Source organism: Trichoderma reesei (assembly GCF_000167675.1).
Source record: "Trichoderma reesei QM6a unplaced genomic scaffold TRIREscaffold_7, whole genome shotgun sequence".
In the NCBI taxonomy this organism is placed as follows: Eukaryota; Fungi; Ascomycota; class Sordariomycetes; order Hypocreales; family Hypocreaceae; genus Trichoderma; species Trichoderma reesei.
In genome coordinates this window covers 74,329-91,495 of record NW_006711154.1, presented here as the reverse complement: position 1 = coordinate 91,495, position 17,167 = coordinate 74,329, and the positions used below count along the sequence as shown (strand labels likewise).

Sequence of the window (17,167 nt, the reverse complement as noted above, 5' to 3'; positions counted from 1 at the left end):
GTCGGGAGGGAGGAAACAGGAGTTGTTTGAATGGTCGTGCGCTGTCAGCGGGGAGCAGGTCCGCGGATCGAATCTCCGCGGCACAGTCCCGAACTGGCCGATGCCCTTGGCCGCAAGTCGACGAAGGCGGCAGGAGAAAAGAATAACAAGATATGAGCCGTACCCGAGGGCAGCCAGAAAAGACACGCGCAGCTGGGTGAAAGGCTGCGGCGCACAAGATGGGAGGTATGATATAATATGGCCCAAGAGGAGATCGAGGAAAAAAAAGGTGGGAGGGAGGGTGAGATATTTGATGTGACCTGGCGGGCGTGGAACCTGGAACTGCTCCCAGCGGATTTAGCGCTTCCCGTCCCACTGCAGAGGCTAGAATGGTTCAACTGGACGGGTTCTGGGCAGCTGAAGCGCTAGCGGGCCTTGGAGAGGAGGGGGAGAAGAGGCGGGAAGAACCTGAACGGCTGCAGCAAAAGGCCCTGGAAGCTGGAGGCAAAATGGCCCCCCCGGCCTGTCGAGTGCCATTGCCAGTGCCGGAGCCGGTACCTGCACGTCGGTGATGACGGCACCGGGGGCTGATGTACATGTCGTGGGCTCGGCGAATTGAACAGCAGTGGCGTCTTGGCCCGGGTTAGGTCAACAGCAAACTCCCACTTGCTGTTCACAAGTGCCGGAAATGACTACCTAGCAGATGTCAAGCATAGGTAGATTTCGTCACCCTCGTAGCGTCGAAGCATTCACTGAACTCGCAGGTACAGCACATCAAGTACTACTACTACCTGTTCACTCGGTGACCTGCCAGGCGTCATCTCGAGTGAATGGAGATTGGAAGAGATTGAACACAGAGCGAGTGGCCCCTCTCCCCCCCTTCCCCTCGCTAGCTGCCCGGATGGTGAGAAACATCTGCAGCCCACGCGCGAGATGGCCCGCTCGCACCATGGCGTGGTTATTACTAGCGCTGGTGAAAAGATTGCTAGTGTTGAGCTTACCTGGAGGATGGAAACAGGTGGGAATTTGAATTCGGCATTTTGATGGGACAATGCCAACTCTCGTGGAAGCAGCGAGAAGTTGATTGACAGGGGAGGGGCTATAGGCGATGACGATGATGCATTAGGACGGACGGACTTCGAGTAGTAAGGTACGTATACTGAACGTGACATTCGCCTAAGGCTCTATGACACTATGTACTTCTAGTACTACCTTACCTTACGATATAGAGGGGTTGAAGCGGCGAGTAAAACACCTAGCCAGCACTTCTACGCCAAACATTGAACAGCAATAGGACAAAGCAGCGTTTGACAAGTGAACCACTCGTCGGCGTGGTCCATGCAACTTACACCCAAACGCTGTCGTCCGCCCGTCCCATCTACCTACCTAGGCTCTATCCATGTTTGGGCATGAAGTTTCGTTTCATGCCACGTTTTCCTCTCAATCTCAAAATCCAATCACACAGGTTTCAATTCCCGAATAGGCGCAATTTCCCCCCCCCCTCGGGGACCCTTCTTGCAATGCAAGCATTCACCCCAGAAATCAAGGAGTCTCTCTGATTAAAGGCCACTGCGGCGTCCCGCGCCGTGTTTCAATCCATGTCATTGCAAAAAGCTGCCCAAAGTTGTTGCATCCAAATACTAGGTACTGTTCCAGGCAAGGTAGTCAGTAATACGCCTCGGTTGCTACGTAGCAGCCCATCCGGGTTGTCAGAGTCTGCCTTGCCAAGCAAGGGCGTCGGCCATTTTATTGTGGTTCTCGCCATTTTCTCCCTCTTCAGTGGACCGTCGTGCAGCTACCATGGAAGAGCCCACTGCTGATGTCACCGGCATCGCCGGGAATGAAGAGCATCTTGGCTGTAGAAATCTCCCCCGTCTGTACATAGACCCAGAAAAAAGGCGTACGAGCGTGATCGCAGTGCCGTCGTACAAGGTTCTGTAGCACCGGCCCTTGTTTCCCCCCCTCCTTCCGGAACCGCCTGTGCGAGTGGTAAGAGTTCGTGCCTGGATCTATATGATCTCGTCGTCTCCCGGCTCTCGCCGGCAGATTTAGCGGCGCCATCTGCTGATTCCCACGCAACGGCTGTCGGAGCATCCAGGAGCGAACATTGGAAGTCTTACGGCTCTGCGGCACAGTCAGATCTGGAGAAAAGAAACCTTGCCGAATACGCCAGCAGACGCACGGCGTGATGCTTTTTCGGCCTCCCTCGTGGTGCTACTACCTACGGAGCATCAATAGGCTTCTGCAGGTTTTCTTCCAGCGGCGGCCTATTTGTCGGCACGATCATGACACGGGTCGCCCGTTGTTGCTCCTACACCGAAGACATTGATGATTGATAGTCGTCGTGCCGTCGAACCAGATTCCAGGCCGAACTTCAGCCCAGCCATTTCCCTGACGTCGTGCCCATTCCTCCGGCAGAGCTCGGAGTGAGACCGACACTTGCGCGTGTGGAGATGGGCTGCAGACAGAAACTCGACCTGACAATCGTGGAGATAGAATCTCACACCGGTGGGGCCGCAGCCTTTGTGTCTCTGGCCTCACACGGATGACATACGATGCGATAAGATTGACTCGCAGCCTTGAGACTCTTCATTCACAGTGGTCTTCTCCATGTCCACGGTTTCAGATTGAAACACCTGACATTGGCCTCCAATTTCGAGCTGACTTAGAATCTGCAGCCATCTGTCTCTGCACCCTCTCTACCAGAGCACGACGCCCCAAGTTCAAGCGCCATCACCTTCAACGACAGCGTCGAGGATGTTCCATCGCACAGAAAAACCCCCATCGTCCGTTAGCTGATGAGGAGAATGCGGTGCCACTCGGTTCGACCAAGCTCTCTCCCACTCCATCGCTAATGCACCACTTCCCTGTTTGCACCCATAAAAACCACCGGGCAGCCTATTCTCCGCAATCTACTACTACGAGTATGCGCTGCAACGGCATCTTATCACACTCGTCTCCTCCACTCGCTTCGACCTCTCTCCATCGGATCCACGGCCAAATTATTACTATGCGTTGACGTAATCCATTTCTGTCGAATTGACAGCTGCCAGACGAGCATCCAGCGACCCGAATGAGGCACGCTGCATTGCATGGCCCCCGTCGGATAGCTTTCCAGAAGAACCGTTGCAGCCGAAGGCAGTTCGCGTGATGGGGCTTCATGATACTACGAGTACCTACTAATGGCACGGTCGTCGACGGAGCACGCACCCCGTTGATTGTGTCACACTATTGGACGGTCGAAGTTGATTTGGAAAGGAAAAATTCTCATTCGCAAAAACTAGCATGTAGCACCTGCATGCTCTTCTACCATCCAATTTTGCAATCCCAGTTCCTGATGGTGCCCAATCCATATTGTCGAGTGGGACAAACTCCCGCCTAAGCGTGGAGAGGTCCCTCCAGGTACGACACAGGGCCAACTCCAGCTTGATACCTACCTACCTAATACCTTACCTTACTTACCTTGATGAAACATTTTCCTGCGCCACACTTGGCATCTCATTCGAATCAGAGCCCTACCCAAGACATGATACATCTGTCAAGCAAAGGGAGGGAGAAGTATCAGATGCTGTGATTGATCAGGTTCTTGGACCGGCCGGCCCCGTCTGCTTGTCAGCACACTCGTGTTGACATTTGCTGCAAAGGCTTCCGATCACCAAGGCAGCCCCCTCTGCGAGCTTTGGGCATCGGGTCGCAACGAGTGACGCTCCGGGACTCAGCCGCTCCAGGTCCCATTCGAAGCATGAGTCAACTTCAAGGCCGCCAGTGGGCACGTAATGGCCCAGCCGGCCTTGGGTGAGGTTCTTTGGGGGCGGACGCTGCTCGTGGCATGTGGTGCTGGGCGCCTTGCAGTCCGGGTTCCTGCACGGGCAAAAGTGGTACTGGATCTCAGCACGACACATGTTGATCCTGTCTCGTTTTGGGGGCCGATCTGTTGACTAGGGAATTGCTTATTTCCTCTTTGAAATCTGCCCTTGTGATTTTTGCTGGTGCTGGCTGATGGGTTGGGTGCGGGCTGGAATGGGAGGATGCGACCCCTGTATCCCCATGATGCCTCGATTTCACGGAATTTTTATATGCATCAGAGGCCGCAAGAGCTGAGCATCAGCAGGTGAACAGTCTCGCCATGTTGTATCTGTTCGGTGCAAACCTCTCGTGAAGCAAACATTCTCCGCACAAGCCGTCGATGCATCACCGTTCATCCATCCGTGCGGTGCTGCCCCTGTCCCAACGGAACAGGATGAAGCTGAGAGAAAAGCCAGTGGCGGTTTGGGGGCAGCGACATTCGGCGAGCTCAGGGGGGGCCAAATTTGACATAACGCTTTTTTGCGCCGTAATCCAGCCAGAACTAGCAGGTATTCCGCCCACCGCTCTTTGGGCAGCAAAAGGAGGCTGTTTCGTATATATTCAGTCCATGGTAGCACGAGGATGTTGAACGGGAAGCCTTCCAGGGTCCAAACATCAATAGCAGCCGGCCCAGAACAGGCGAAGAAACACGCATTCAGCACAAAAGAGTAAGGGCTTGACCTGGTTCAGCCAACACGCAGCAGCACGCCGCGCGACGCGGTCATCTTTCTTTTTTTTTTTTTTCTTCGTTTCTTTCGTTCTTTTCCATCGTCTTTTTCTCCGTGTTAGTCCGTGGCTTGACGTCAACCAGGTCTTGCATCTGCGTCAAGCCAAAAAAGAGCGGGGCCCGCGAGACATCCCCAAGACAGCGGCATCGCACGTGTCTCAGCGGCCGACTCTCACAGGTCCATCCTCGGATTCATCCCATTCCTGTGCCTGGAAAGCGAAAGCCTGTGCAGCTGAGACAGCCGTGCCTCCGCCTTGCCTTGCCGACTATCCAGGGCCAAGCCCAAAGGAGGGCAAGCCAAGAAGCGACAAGAACGACAAGAAGCTCTTGGCGAACGAGTTGCAGCCCCGGCCGACGGCTGTTTTTATCTTCGCCCCTGCCGCCGGGCCTGGCGAGGCTTCCGTCCTTGTGTGCGAAGTTTCGAACTCGATATTATACGAGTAGTAGTGCGGCGAAAAGCGCAGTGCAGCTCCCCCGGTTCTACACAAGGCGCAAGGTGAAGACGCCGCAGATCGAGGTCGAGGGTGACCATGAAGTTCGCAAAGGAGCTCGAGCGCGAGGCGGTTCCTGGTAAGCACTTGCTTGTCGTGATGCTGACATTGGCTTGATTGGCTGTTTGCTGTCTTTGGTGTTTTTCTTGCTGAAGATTTTCCCCTTGCATTGCTCCGTCTTGTTAGTCTTTTCTCTTCCCTACTCCTATATCTGTTCCTGTTGCTGTTCCTGTTCCTTAATCAAATCCTACTCCTACTCCTGCTCCTGCTCGATGCCACCAGCAGCACAAAGTGCAAGGGCTTCAAGATCAAGAGGGGAATTGGCCAACAATTGACTTGTGCACCCACCCAAAGTTCACGTTGCTAACCTGTCATTTCTTCTCCTCTGTGTCACCATCCAGAATGGCGAATCAAGTATCTCAACTACAAGGCTGGCAAAAAGTACGTAAAAGCCGTTGCCTCGGCCATCCAGAGAACCTCCGGCTCGACGCCCCGACTCCTCAACTCACGCCGTCCTCCGTCCTTCTTCGCAGTCGCAAGCCCTCAAACGGAGCCTACTCCCCACCCTTCGTCCCGCATCGAGGCCAGTCGACACACGGACGACGATGCGACAATCGCGAGATGGCATGGTCAGTCGGAGCCGGTCTCCATTGCAAAGAGGGCAGAAGACGATGCCCTGAGCAGTGAGGGCAACAGTTTGCAGTATGGAAGCTTCGTGCCCACTCCCCCAGGACACCCGCAGTCGCCCTCGCAGGTGGCCCTTCAGGATAACCGCGATGACGGCCAGCGGGAGGAGCAGGGTGCAAGCCACAATCGCAATCAGAGCATAGGCAATGACAGCTTCTTTGAGCTTCCTGCTCCCGCCATACATACAACGTCCTCCTCACCGGGTGGCAAGCGGATTCTCAGTCCTTCGATGAAAAGCGCTCGCTTCGACCTCCACAGGTCATCTTCATCGGGCCCCCTGGACGCCGCAACGCTGCCGAAAGACAGTGCTGAGGAGTCTCTTCATCGCATGTCTACCGCCAGAGAGTCGGCTCGGATATCAAGCCTTCCACGTCAAAGCCTTGACCTTGTTCGGGAGAAAGAACAGCAGTTTTACGCATTCCTCGACGCGGAGCTGGACAAGGTGGAGACGTTCTACAAGAAGAATGAGGATCGGGCCGGGCAGCGGTTGGTGATTCTGCGAGAACAGCTCCATGAGATGCGCAATCGACGCATACAGGAACTCGCCAACGAGAGGGCCAACAGCTCTCTATCCCGGTCATCACATCACAAGGTTGACGAGAGCAATCCTGACCGGTCGCTCAGCTGGATGCATCCGCTCAAGACGAAAATCTTTCCACTGGGACCCAACTCGAAAGCCCTCCAGGATATGCCGCGCACGCCGCATCTCACAGGCGGCGGCAGGGCTCCAGAGGATCGCATGGACTATGTCCGGCGGCCAGAAAATGACGAGGTTGCGTATAGGACAGCAAAGCGAAAGCTCAAGTTGGCAGTGCAAGAGTTCTATCGCAGTCTGGAGCTTCTCAAGTCGTACGCCTTGCTCAACCGCACCGCTTTCCGAAAACTCAACAAGAAGTATGACAAGGCCGTCAACGCTCGGCCCCCGATGCGCTACATGAACGAAAAGGTCAACAAGGCTTGGTTCGTCAATAGCGATGTTCTGGAAGGCCATATCAAGACTGTCGAGGACCTCTATGCTCGATACTTTGAGCGCGGCAACCAGAAGTTGGCGGTTGGCAAGCTGCGCAAGATGAACAAGAAACCCAAAGACGAGTCTGGCAGCTCATTCCTCAATGGCTTCTTGATCGGCACTGGCGCTGTCTTTACCATCCAGGGCCTTGTCTACGGCGTTGAGCTACTGAATGACGAGGATCCAACAGTTCGTCTTCAAACAAGCTATCTACTGCAGCTGTACGGCGGCTATTTCCTTATGCTCATGCTCTTCTCCTTCTTTTGCATCAACTGCTACGTTTGGCTGCAGAACCGCATCAACTACCCCTTCATCTTTGAATTCGACCAGCGCAGCCAGCTCGATTGGCGTCGGATTGCTGAGTTTCCCTCCTTCTTTTTTCTTGTCTTCGGGCTCATCATGTGGGCAAACTTCAGCAGATATGGCAACGATACCATGTTTCTCTATTACCCAGTTCTTTTGGTTGGCTTGACCCTCGTCATCATATTATTCCCCGCTCCTGTGATGGCTCACAAGACCCGCAGGTGGTTTGCATATTCGCATGTCAGTACCTCAAGCCTCCCCTTACCACCCCCCCCCTCCCTCTCAGCCCCTAATGGGGTCTGTCGCTCTTCCACAATGCTAACCAAATGGCAGTGGCGTCTTCTTCTGTCTGGTCTATACCCTGTAGAATTCCGCGACTTTTTCCTGGGCGACATGTATTGCTCCTTGACATACTCCATGGCGGTAAGTGCTGCTTTGTTGACTGACCACCACCGGGCGATAGCTGACTCAAAAGGCAGAATATTGAGCTCTTCTTCTGCTTGTATGCCAATCATTGGCATAGTCCTGGGCAGTGCAACTCGACCAGTTCCCGCCTCTTGGGATTCCTGACGACACTGCCTGCCATCTGGCGCTTTCTCCAATGCATTCGACGTTACCGAGACACGCGCAACATTTTCCCACATCTCGTCAACTGCGGCAAATATACTGCCACCATATTGTCTTACATGACGCTCTCCATGTACCGCATTCGCCAGAACAATAGAGACCTTGCTCTGTTTGCCACCTTTTCAACAGTCAATGGCTTATATACCAGTAAGTGGCTGCTTTCGAGCCAGTGCGACACCGTCTCGTGTGCTAACAGGCGACTCGTCTAGGCATTTGGGATCTGTTCATGGACTTCTCCCTACTTCAGCCCCAGAGCCGGCACGTCGCTCTGCGTGACATCCTGGCTCTCAAGTACCGCTGGGTCTACTACGTGATCATGGTTGTTGATCCTATCCTTCGATTCTCGTGGATTTTCTACGCCATCTTCACCCACGACCTCCAGCACTCCACCATGGTCTCCTTCCTGGTGAGCTTCATGGAAGTCTTCCGCCGAGGCATATGGTCGCTCTTGCGAGTGGAAAACGAGCACTGCGCCAACGTCGCGCAGTACAAGGCCTCTCGCGAGGTCCCTCTGCCGTACCACATCGAGCCTCTACTAGAGCAGGCCAGCAGCGAATCCAGCCCCATGCTAGCAGCGCAAGGAGAGCGCCCATCAGAGCGTGCGCAACAACCGCGGCCGCAGACAGCGGAGCGCCCCACGACCTACGACTCGGGCAGCTCGACGGCCGTTGGCGTCGCTCCCAGCGGAAGTCTCCGGCGCCGTCCCGAACAACAGCCCTCCCCGCGCATCACCCGAGCTTTCTCTAAGATCATGGCCGAAGCGCATAAGCAGGACTTTGAGAAGAAGCGCAGGCCTGCCGACGGGACCGGCGATGGGGCTGGTGCCGCTGGGCAAAGCGACGACTTTGATGATGACGATGATGACGACGAGGATGATGATCCCGATGGCGGCAGCTTGGCGGGAATGCGACCCCAGTCTGGGGATGCAGCTTGATTTTGTTTGTTGAAGGGTTTCACATTTTCGAGGCGTTTTTTATATCTTAGTGCTTGTGGTCTTGAGATGGAGTAGTAAGTAGTATGAAGCAGCGGGTAAATGCATCGACGAAGGAAGGCATTCGCAGTTCAGGGGCAATACCACCCTCCCCCTATCATTGTCTGAATGACGCTGAAACGACATTTTGTTTTTCATGAGAAATTAGACTGGGGATTCAAGAGAAAAGGTAGTATCGGGTGACCAGTCAGAGAGTTGACTTGGGGGTTAGGTATTTATAGTCGAGACGATATCCTACGAAACTTTGCATCAATAGGACACGAGGCATATTGTAGCGTTGAATCACATACATTTACATCCCAATGCATCATTTGACGATGTCTATCCGCTGTATTAAGGCAATGCCGTCTACGTGAAATGTATCTATCAAATTACTCTTGCCCAAATGAAACACGCTTCGTCTACTCGGCACATTATTCGCATCACAATACATCTAGTCCGCCCCCCAATGAATATCCACGCCAATTACTCCCATTCGCCATCAACCTGCTCCCAAAAGTCAAGGAAACCCTTAAAGATCTGCACACCCAATCCGGGATCCAGTGCGCCCGTTGTCGCGCGGATGGAATGCATTGAAATTTGCGGGAGGCCAGCGTCGGCGCATCTTACGCCCATGGCGCTCGACAGCATGGGTCCCACGGTGCCGCCGCTGCGGGAGTCGTTTCGGATCTGGAAATCCTGCAGCTTGGCGCCGCAGAGGTCGGCAACGCGGTGCAGGATGGCGGAGGAGACGGCGTCGGTGGTCATGTGGGCGTTGCTGTCGCTGCAGACGACGAGGCCGACGTTGAGCTTGGGGATGTGCTCGGGCAGGTAGTTGCCGAGGAAGTTGGGGTGGCCGGCGTGGGAGACGTCGGCGGACAGGAGGAACGACTTGGCAAAGGTCTGGCCGATGAGGCCGGGGCCGTAGGTCGTGGGGTTGAGAGCCTCGACGAGGCGCTCAATGGTCAGGGGGAGGAAGTTGCCTCGGGCGCCCTGTCGCAGCAGCGAGCCAACCTCTTCGTCGTCGAACAGGGCCACCAGCTTGATGTAGCTGTCCGAGTCCCGCTCTGTGGAGTGGAGAAGGCCCAGGAGGGCGGACCACGAGCACAGCTTGTCGTCGATTCTGCCGGCGGTGATGAACTCCTTGTCCAGGCCAAAGACGGTGGCAGGCTGTGAGTCGAACAGCTCGAGCTCCCAGTTGACAATGGAGTCGTATGATGTGATGCCCAGCTCCTTGGCGATGAGCTTGACCAGCTTCGGCGGCTGAGTGTTGACAAAGGAGCCGGTAGAGCCAAGCAGCTCGGAGTCAGAGCCGTCGGAGCTTTCCAAGCCAATGATGGGCACCGCTTGCGTCTCCGGGTTGTTCTGGCCCATCATGCCAACGCCGAAGTGCGGCGCCAGCGTGGGGATTTTTGCAATGGGCCAGTCCAGCTGGACGAGCTTGCTCGACGTCTTGCCCGTCTTCTCATCGCGCACAATGACGCGGCCGCCAATGCTCAGGTCTCGATCCCACCACGTCTGGTTCAGGGCGCCGGCATAGGGGGCGACGCCGAGCTGGACGTAGCCGGCCGCGGTTGGCTTCTTGCTGACAGGCTTGAGTCGGGCTGTCAGGGCGTCGATGTGGCCGGCAATCATGCCAACGCCGTTGCCGGGCTTGTAGGACTTGCCGACGGCAAAGGCGATGAGAGAGCTGCCGTTGCGGGTGACCCAGTACTTGCCGCCGGGCTGGATCTTGTCGGCCCAGGAGTCGCGCGCAGGGAGCTAGAGGGCGGTTTGTCAGCTTCCTGTTCCCGTTTGCACTGCCCTCGGAAGCCGTCACAGGCGCACATACCTCTACGTAGCCGGATTGGCGGAGCTTCGTCTTGAAGTATTCGACGGTGTGGAAGATGGTGGGGTTTTCGCGCAGGAAGTCGCAAAAGGGCTTGGTGAAGGCCTCGGGCTTGAGATCCCGCACGGCGCACAGCCGGCACGCGTTGTCGGTGTCGACATGCCAGTTGACCTGGCAGACCTCGCTGGGCGACAGCTTGGAGATGCAGTTGACGCAGGCGCGGTTGTCGAGAGGCGGGCGGCCGTCCATGTCTGCGATGACGAAGTGCTTGGAGGCGCTCAAGGCGGGAGTCGCAGCAAAGGAAGCAGAAGCAGAGACAGAAGCAGAGGCAGAGGCAGAGGAGACCTGGGCCTGAGGTTGCGCCTGGTACTGAGCCGAGGCTTGGTGTCGAAGAGCGAGGGAAGAAGGAACGCGCCGTGTCATGGTTGCGACGAGGACGGAAGCAAAGCGAAGCCGATGCGGAGGAGAGGGCGGGATTTATGAAGGGCGACGGAGAGATGCGATAATACGGGGGGAAGAGAGACAAGAGGTTGGGGATGATGGGAGGTCACAAGGAAGGAGATGCGGCGCAAGTTCCCCCAGATGGCGCAGCAGATAAACCGGGGTAGCAGCAGCTCCGATAGGCATCGGGTCCCCTGGGCGGCGCTAAGGGGGAGCGGCCTATCAGCGGTCATGGGGGTGATTTATAGCGGATAAGGCGCCATAAGTATGCACCGACCGAGGCCGATAGATATTGGATTACAGGCGTACCTTACCTTAGTAGCATCTTGGCAAGGGAGAGGTGGTGACGATGGCGGCATGTGAGCACTGACGTATGCACTTGGAGAGTGCATGGACATGCACTACTACCTTAGGTAGTACACGCCTGGTATGACAGCCACTTCTGGAGAAAGACCATTGTCTCCTCTGGTATCAAGACAGTTCGCTAGAAGAGGATGACTGGCGAATTCTGTGTATTGAAGATTGTCAGGACCAGCGGGGAAGGCTTCTAGAAGTCAGAATGTCGTCACATACCTACATAGAGAGTAAAGGTATTATGTTAGTACCAAAGACAGACACCATCTACCTAGGTACCTTGGATATTGTAGAGCATAACCTAGGATTAGGTATCTATTTCAGCATCCTTAAACTGATATAAGGTACATACCTGGTAAAATTAATCGCTACTTATCAAGGAATTTGTAGACACTCTTTTTACTGGGTAGACACAAATAGATGTTTCTACTTGGATGAGAAGCAAGTCACGATAGCATACATGTAATAGAGCAGTCTACTATCCAGCTAAGTATAGAAGCAAGTGCTTTGCTTAATCCATATCTTGCAAAAGCTTCTACTCACATAAACAAGAATCATTTCACTAGCAGAGAAGAGAACCTCCTATCCATCAGCAGCACCAGGATGAAGATGGACGAATGTGAGAAATTAAGTCGTGTATTACTATATAAATTAAAACATTACTTTATACGCCCCTACGCTCTGGGCGATGTCGAGTATTGTAAAGTAAAACACCGTAAACATGTCCATCGCTTCGAAATGCAAATCAGTCAAGTCAAAGTTAACCAGTCGTACCAAGCTCCAGTAGATGCTCCGCGTGTTGTTGTTGTTGATGATGCTGATGGGGAGAGAGAAAACCCCATCCCCCTTTAGAGTCGCATTGCACGACATCCAATCTAAGGTCCGTACAGGCTCCAGTTGATGGAGGCAACGTCGGGGTAGCAGTCGGTGTCAATGGCAAACTCGTGGCTCGAGTAGGAGCCAGCAGGGAGGGACTCGAGAGTGGCGCACTCGGGCAGCAGGCGGACGGGAGCGCAGCCCTCGGGGATGTTCTTCTCGATCTGGCCGGTGGAGCTGACGGTGGTGGCGGCCTGCTCCAGGACGAGGAAGTGCGTGCCCTGGTAGTAGGCCAGGGACTCGTTGCAGACGACGTACGTCTCGGGCACGAGGTAGCGGTAGCCCTCGGGGAAGTGGGAGATGGCGACGCCCTTGGTCCCGAGGCCGCCGTCGGCGCGGGCCGTGGACAAGGTCGCGGAGCCCTCGTTCTTGACGAGCGAGAGGCCGTAGGGCGAGAGCGGGGTGCCCTGGTCGGTGATGAGGGTCGAGGCGCCGAAGCGGGAGTCGGCGGCCGTGCCGTTCTGGTACCAGATGCTCGGGTTGTTGTCCTTGGTGCCGAGGCCGACCTGGTTCAGGCCGGCGCCGACGTGGATGGTGTTGATGTAGAGGTTCTGGATCGAGGGCGTGAAGTCGCGGGCCTTGTCGGTGACGTTGACGACGAGGCGGAAGCCGGTGGACTGCATGGTGGGAGGGTAGTTGGGGACGACGGCCATGGGCGAGGCAGCGGCGGCGCCGACGAGGGCGAGGACAGCAGCAGAGGCGAGCATCTTGGTGGTGGTGGTGATGTGTGATGTGAGGATTGTGATTGTGATTTGTGAATGTGCTTTGAGATTGTGCTTGAAGGTGTTTCTTTGTCTGGTCGGAGCTGCTGCTGTTGGATGGAGAGCGAGTTCGTCTTGAAATCGGGCAAGGCGGCGAGCTTATATACACACCTGGTCGGACCCTCGAGATGGCCTTTCTTTGTCCGTCCGTGTAATACTCGTATGCAGAGTTCCGGCTCGAGCAAGCATCGGAGAATTGGCATGGGTGGGATCCCAGATTGCCACTCTCAACCCACGCACAGCAGCTTCCCCTCGCCGGTAATCCCTCTCCCCCAGCAATCGCATCCCCATCTTTCGGTCCATGATCCCCATCGACCTTGTGAAGCTCAGCGCCATCGCGCATGACCAGATGGCCGCGAGTCGCTGCCAAGGGCCTGTGGCTGTAGGCCGCTTCGGGGGCTAGAGGCGCCCTAGACGGGTCCCCCAGGCTGCCCTAAACTAGTCCCCTAGCAGCGCTATGCTCGAAGTGAGGCGAGGCTGGCAGCAAAATGCCGGCCACCATCTGCATGATCGGCAAATATCCCTTGGCATCGTCATGCTCGTATTCAGTCGACATGGGGGAGGCTTTGTCTCTTTCCTCGTTGGGGAAGTGGTAGCCAGGCTATCATCTTGATCTATCAAAGGGTGATTCCGGGTAATAGGAATTTGTCTAGCCAAAGTATCAGTGTATTACATACTATCTGATGTAGGGGCTTGCTGAATCGGCCTTGATCTCGTGCTGTAGATGTTCAAGTACAGGCAGAAGAAGGTGTGCAGATGCATCAAAGGTTCGGTGTATCCCAGCCCCAGCCACAACAACTCCATCCAACACAATCTCACCTTCTCAATACATACATGTACGACCTCATACGGCATTGTTATGTAATCCAGAGCCCAGGTCCGGAATGGCAGCCTGTTCACGGGTCTCAATCGGCAATGAGATCCGGCTCAGCTTTTCCCAAAACACATCATGATCGCCCTGTCACCCTCATCGCCGTCATCAGTCCCTTGCTTTTCCCCCCCTTCTCACCAGCATGGAATCCAATGCTGCACAGCCTGTTTCGGCGCGTACCGGCATTGCAGTTACTCGTACTTGACAACCTTGTTTTTGGGTCCAAGGGATTTCCACTTGCTTCGTATATGTTCCTCCTTCTTCTTCAAGACAGACTGTAAAGATTCCATGCTACTCCTAGTAGTACCTGCAATAAGGTGTTGTCAGGGGAGCGGCTGGAGACTTGATTTGTTGTCTGCTGACTGACTCCATGCTTAGTGCCTAGACAGAAAGCCCAACTTCATCGTGAAGCCTCGTGGCGGGAGGGAGTGTTTGGTGTTGTCCTTCCCGCCCTGCATCAACAATCCTGGACCGGTATGTATGGGAAAAGTCCGTCTCAACACGAGCAATTGTTCGAGAGTCGCCTTGCGGCTTGTCCGATTGGCTTTGAGAAAGCGATAGCCCTTCACGAACAAACATCAATGCTCTGATGCCCTGCCAGGCCCTAGCCATGACCTCCGCTGAGCAGAGGGCTTCACGTCCGGCATCGTGCAGTGCCTGATCTGGGATATCGGAGCCTATACGAGTATCCCATAACCATCGGCTTTCAGGATCTCGTTGTCTTGGAAGATTGTCTCGTATTGTGTGTCGACAAGGGACACTTCACTCACCCGACAACTTCTCCCCATCGCTATAACCTGCGTCGCTCACCGTAGCACCATCACAATGTCCCGTACTTCGATGCTGTGCATCGTATCACATACACCACCCTATAAGCCTTTCTCGGGAAAACTTCATCAATATCACGTTATAATAATGCAAGATGCGCAGATTTTGGTCCGGATCATGGTTCCGTCTCAGTATACTGTACCAAACATGCACCTCTTCGAGTTACAATCGTCCAATGCTCCCCGTCTCTTGGCCATCAATCAATCAGCTTGCAGAGCGCCTCCTGCATGGCCGCAGGCATCGCTGCCCAAAGGCCGACATGCGCCACAGCCCATCGGAAGTTATACATCTGGACAAGAAAATGACCGATGGCCCGGCCCTTGCCCTTCTCTACTGTAGGCATTGCAGCCACGAGCTCTTGGGACGAGAGCCGGCAATACGAGGGACCCCTGAGCCGGGATTGGCGAACGAAGGGGGGGGTCCTTGTCGCTTGGGCGAGGGAGACGGACAACAACAACAACAACAACAGCAACAACAACAGCGGCAGCGTGGACGTACGAGCGGCCGACTGTCCCGCTTGTTTGCGGCTATTCAGCCCCGATGAGCGGCTATCCGGGCATCGTCTTGTCGAGCGTGCTGAATTAGGACGTTTGTTGCGAGATGGGTTCTGACAAGTGTGCTGTGTGGGAATCGAGGTGTTGGTAGCCGTGCAACACACCGCTGTTTAATGCTTCTTGTCTTGACTAGGTAGGTAGTGGCTTGACTTGCAATGGGACAACTGTGGATTCCATAATGTATGATGCAGAGGTTCAAGGAGGAGGTCTAATAAGGAGGCGGATAGGCTATTCGTCGTCGATGGACATTGGTGATTGAATTGCGTTGACTCAACGGCAGATTCAGGCAGGTATGTCGATGCCTTTCAATTTGGACAATGCCTGACGACTTCGTACGCTCGATCAAGCTTTGTGCACGGCAGAATCAAGTTCTGTACTGAGTTTAGAAGCTGTCTCTTGCCAGTAGAATAATTGAAGCTCATAGTTGGCTTGGAGAATAAAGTATCTCCAAGTCATAGGAGTTGTAGGGTACATGTAGTAATAGCAACTCGCAAGAACAGGGAGGCTTGCAGCGAAATGTCGTCCAAGACTGAAGACCACTCAATCGCAGATCACCTTTATAGGGCTGTCCAGATGATAAGGTTCTAATGTTCTAGAAGGCCCAAAATCGAAAGAGTTGTGTAATTACAGTAAGCTGCTCAGAGCAATATGCTACCACATGTGTATTGTGTGGTGTTCCACTTGATAATACCTATCTTTCTGTAAGAGAACGATCAATCTATGCATTTTCTCGGCTCCAAAGTCGGACGCCACGATATGTGGTGAGAAGTAAAGCTTGCTAGCGATAGCTTTACCGGATTTGACGTCGTTTGAGTTATGAGCTTTGCATCTCAGATACATCACAACAACCATTACGAGCATCACTCTTGGCTTGTACTGTACTCCATCGGCACTGGAGGGGATGGCGAAGGAAGAGGAGAGGGGAACACGCCGTCTCCGAGCGTCATGCAATCTTGTCCTCTCACATTCAAGGGCGGACGCTTTGGAAGCTTGGTTACAACGGCACATGGGGAAAAGTCTCACGCAGCAGAATTAGGTAGGCAAGATAGGGGGGGAGGATTTGCTGTAGAAGCGAAGTGGAATCGCCCGAATAGCAACAATGCCTGTGCCTTTTGACAAAAGCGCTGTTGCCCATGCCTTCCATACATGGACACTTTGTTCGAGCTGTCCTGCTCTGTCATTTGTCTTGTTCGTAATTCTGGGGGTCATGATGCAACCAGGTCGAAGGGGCTGGTCTGGGACAGGGCGCCTGGGCGTCCATTGATGACCGTCTCCTGAACTGCATATTATATCTAGCCATCTTCGAACCCTGAATGTCGCGCATGGAGGCGTATAAAGATGCTCTGCGATGCCCAATTCCAAGAGTCTCGAGAGCCATGGATGTCTTCTTCTGACTGCTGCGCGAGACGCAAGACATTGAACTTGGGGCATTGAACTTGGGAGTCCCAAGTTGTGAGCGTGACTATGCGAGCATCAATGTGAGTTGTCCTGCCAGTTGAAAGGCCACTCGGCTGCGTCACGGTGAGGCACGTTCGCCTTGTGCAATGTTGGCTGTAGTTCTCGACAAGCGTTTTTCGTTGGTGTTGGGATTCGCACAGGAGCGCTCCCTGCCCGGACAAACCCTTTGCTGGATATTGCTTCTCCTGTGCAGCGCTCTCAAGGCTGCCTGCCTGTGGCTATCATTCTTGCCACTGTACCATTAGCAGATGCATCGAATACTTAATGTCAGGGAAATTCAACAAAAGGAAGAGTAGGAATCCCGCCGAACTCAAGCATAGTCTTCTTACTCCTCCAAGGCATCCATTCAGGAGATCGGGCTCTCTGCTTCTTTATCAGCATTCAGCGAGCAACAAACAACTTCCCCCGAGCCGTGCAGCCCGAGTGATGACGCGTTGTTATCTTCATCTCCATCGAAAGGCCCCCCCTTAGGCCTCGACTCTTGACCCGAAAGACCGACGGAGTTGAACCCGCAGTAAGCACTCAATCGCTCGGAATTGCCTCGCTGGTAAGGAGGG

The 17,167-nt window shown here is 54.5% G+C and overlaps 4 protein-coding genes across 4 annotated transcripts; 1 reads left to right on the top strand and 3 right to left on the bottom strand.

Moving 5' to 3' along the window:
• Positions 1–5,082: 5,082 nt before the first annotated feature.
• Positions 5,083–8,603, top strand: TRIREDRAFT_106234 (uncharacterized protein; the record flags this gene model as incomplete). Its single annotated transcript, XM_006964572.2, has 8 exons — positions 5,083–5,122; positions 5,445–5,672; positions 5,747–5,797; positions 5,874–5,919; positions 5,989–7,282; positions 7,376–7,465; positions 7,522–7,816; positions 7,879–8,603. The coding sequence occupies 8 exons, from the start codon at positions 5,083–5,085 to the stop codon at positions 8,601–8,603; spliced, it is 2,769 nt and encodes a 922-aa protein (XP_006964634.1).
• Positions 8,604–9,087: 484 nt separating this feature from the next.
• TRIREDRAFT_47127 (peptidase M18-like protein) lies at positions 9,088–10,815 on the bottom strand. Its single transcript, XM_006964361.1, has 2 exons — positions 10,471–10,815; positions 9,088–10,400 (listed from the first exon to the last, which is right to left on the bottom strand). Exons 1-2 carry the CDS (start codon positions 10,714–10,716, stop codon positions 9,126–9,128), a joined length of 1,521 nt encoding a protein of 506 aa, XP_006964423.1. The 5' UTR covers positions 10,717–10,815; the 3' UTR covers positions 9,088–9,125.
• Positions 10,816–11,913: 1,098 nt separating this feature from the next.
• Positions 11,914–12,845, bottom strand: TRIREDRAFT_76971 (uncharacterized protein; the record flags this gene model as incomplete). Its single annotated transcript, XM_006964389.1, has 1 exon — positions 11,914–12,845. The coding sequence occupies one exon, from the start codon at positions 12,843–12,845 to the stop codon at positions 12,138–12,140; it is 708 nt and encodes a 235-aa protein (XP_006964451.1). The 3' UTR covers positions 11,914–12,137.
• Positions 12,846–13,010: 165 nt separating this feature from the next.
• TRIREDRAFT_106229 (uncharacterized protein) lies at positions 13,011–13,754 on the bottom strand (the record flags this gene model as incomplete). Its single annotated transcript, XM_006964388.1, has 3 exons — positions 13,011–13,327; positions 13,577–13,617; positions 13,734–13,754. Coding segments are annotated over 3 exons (379 nt in total), but the record flags the coding sequence as incomplete, so codon positions are not given.
• Positions 13,755–17,167: the final 3,413 nt, after the last annotated feature.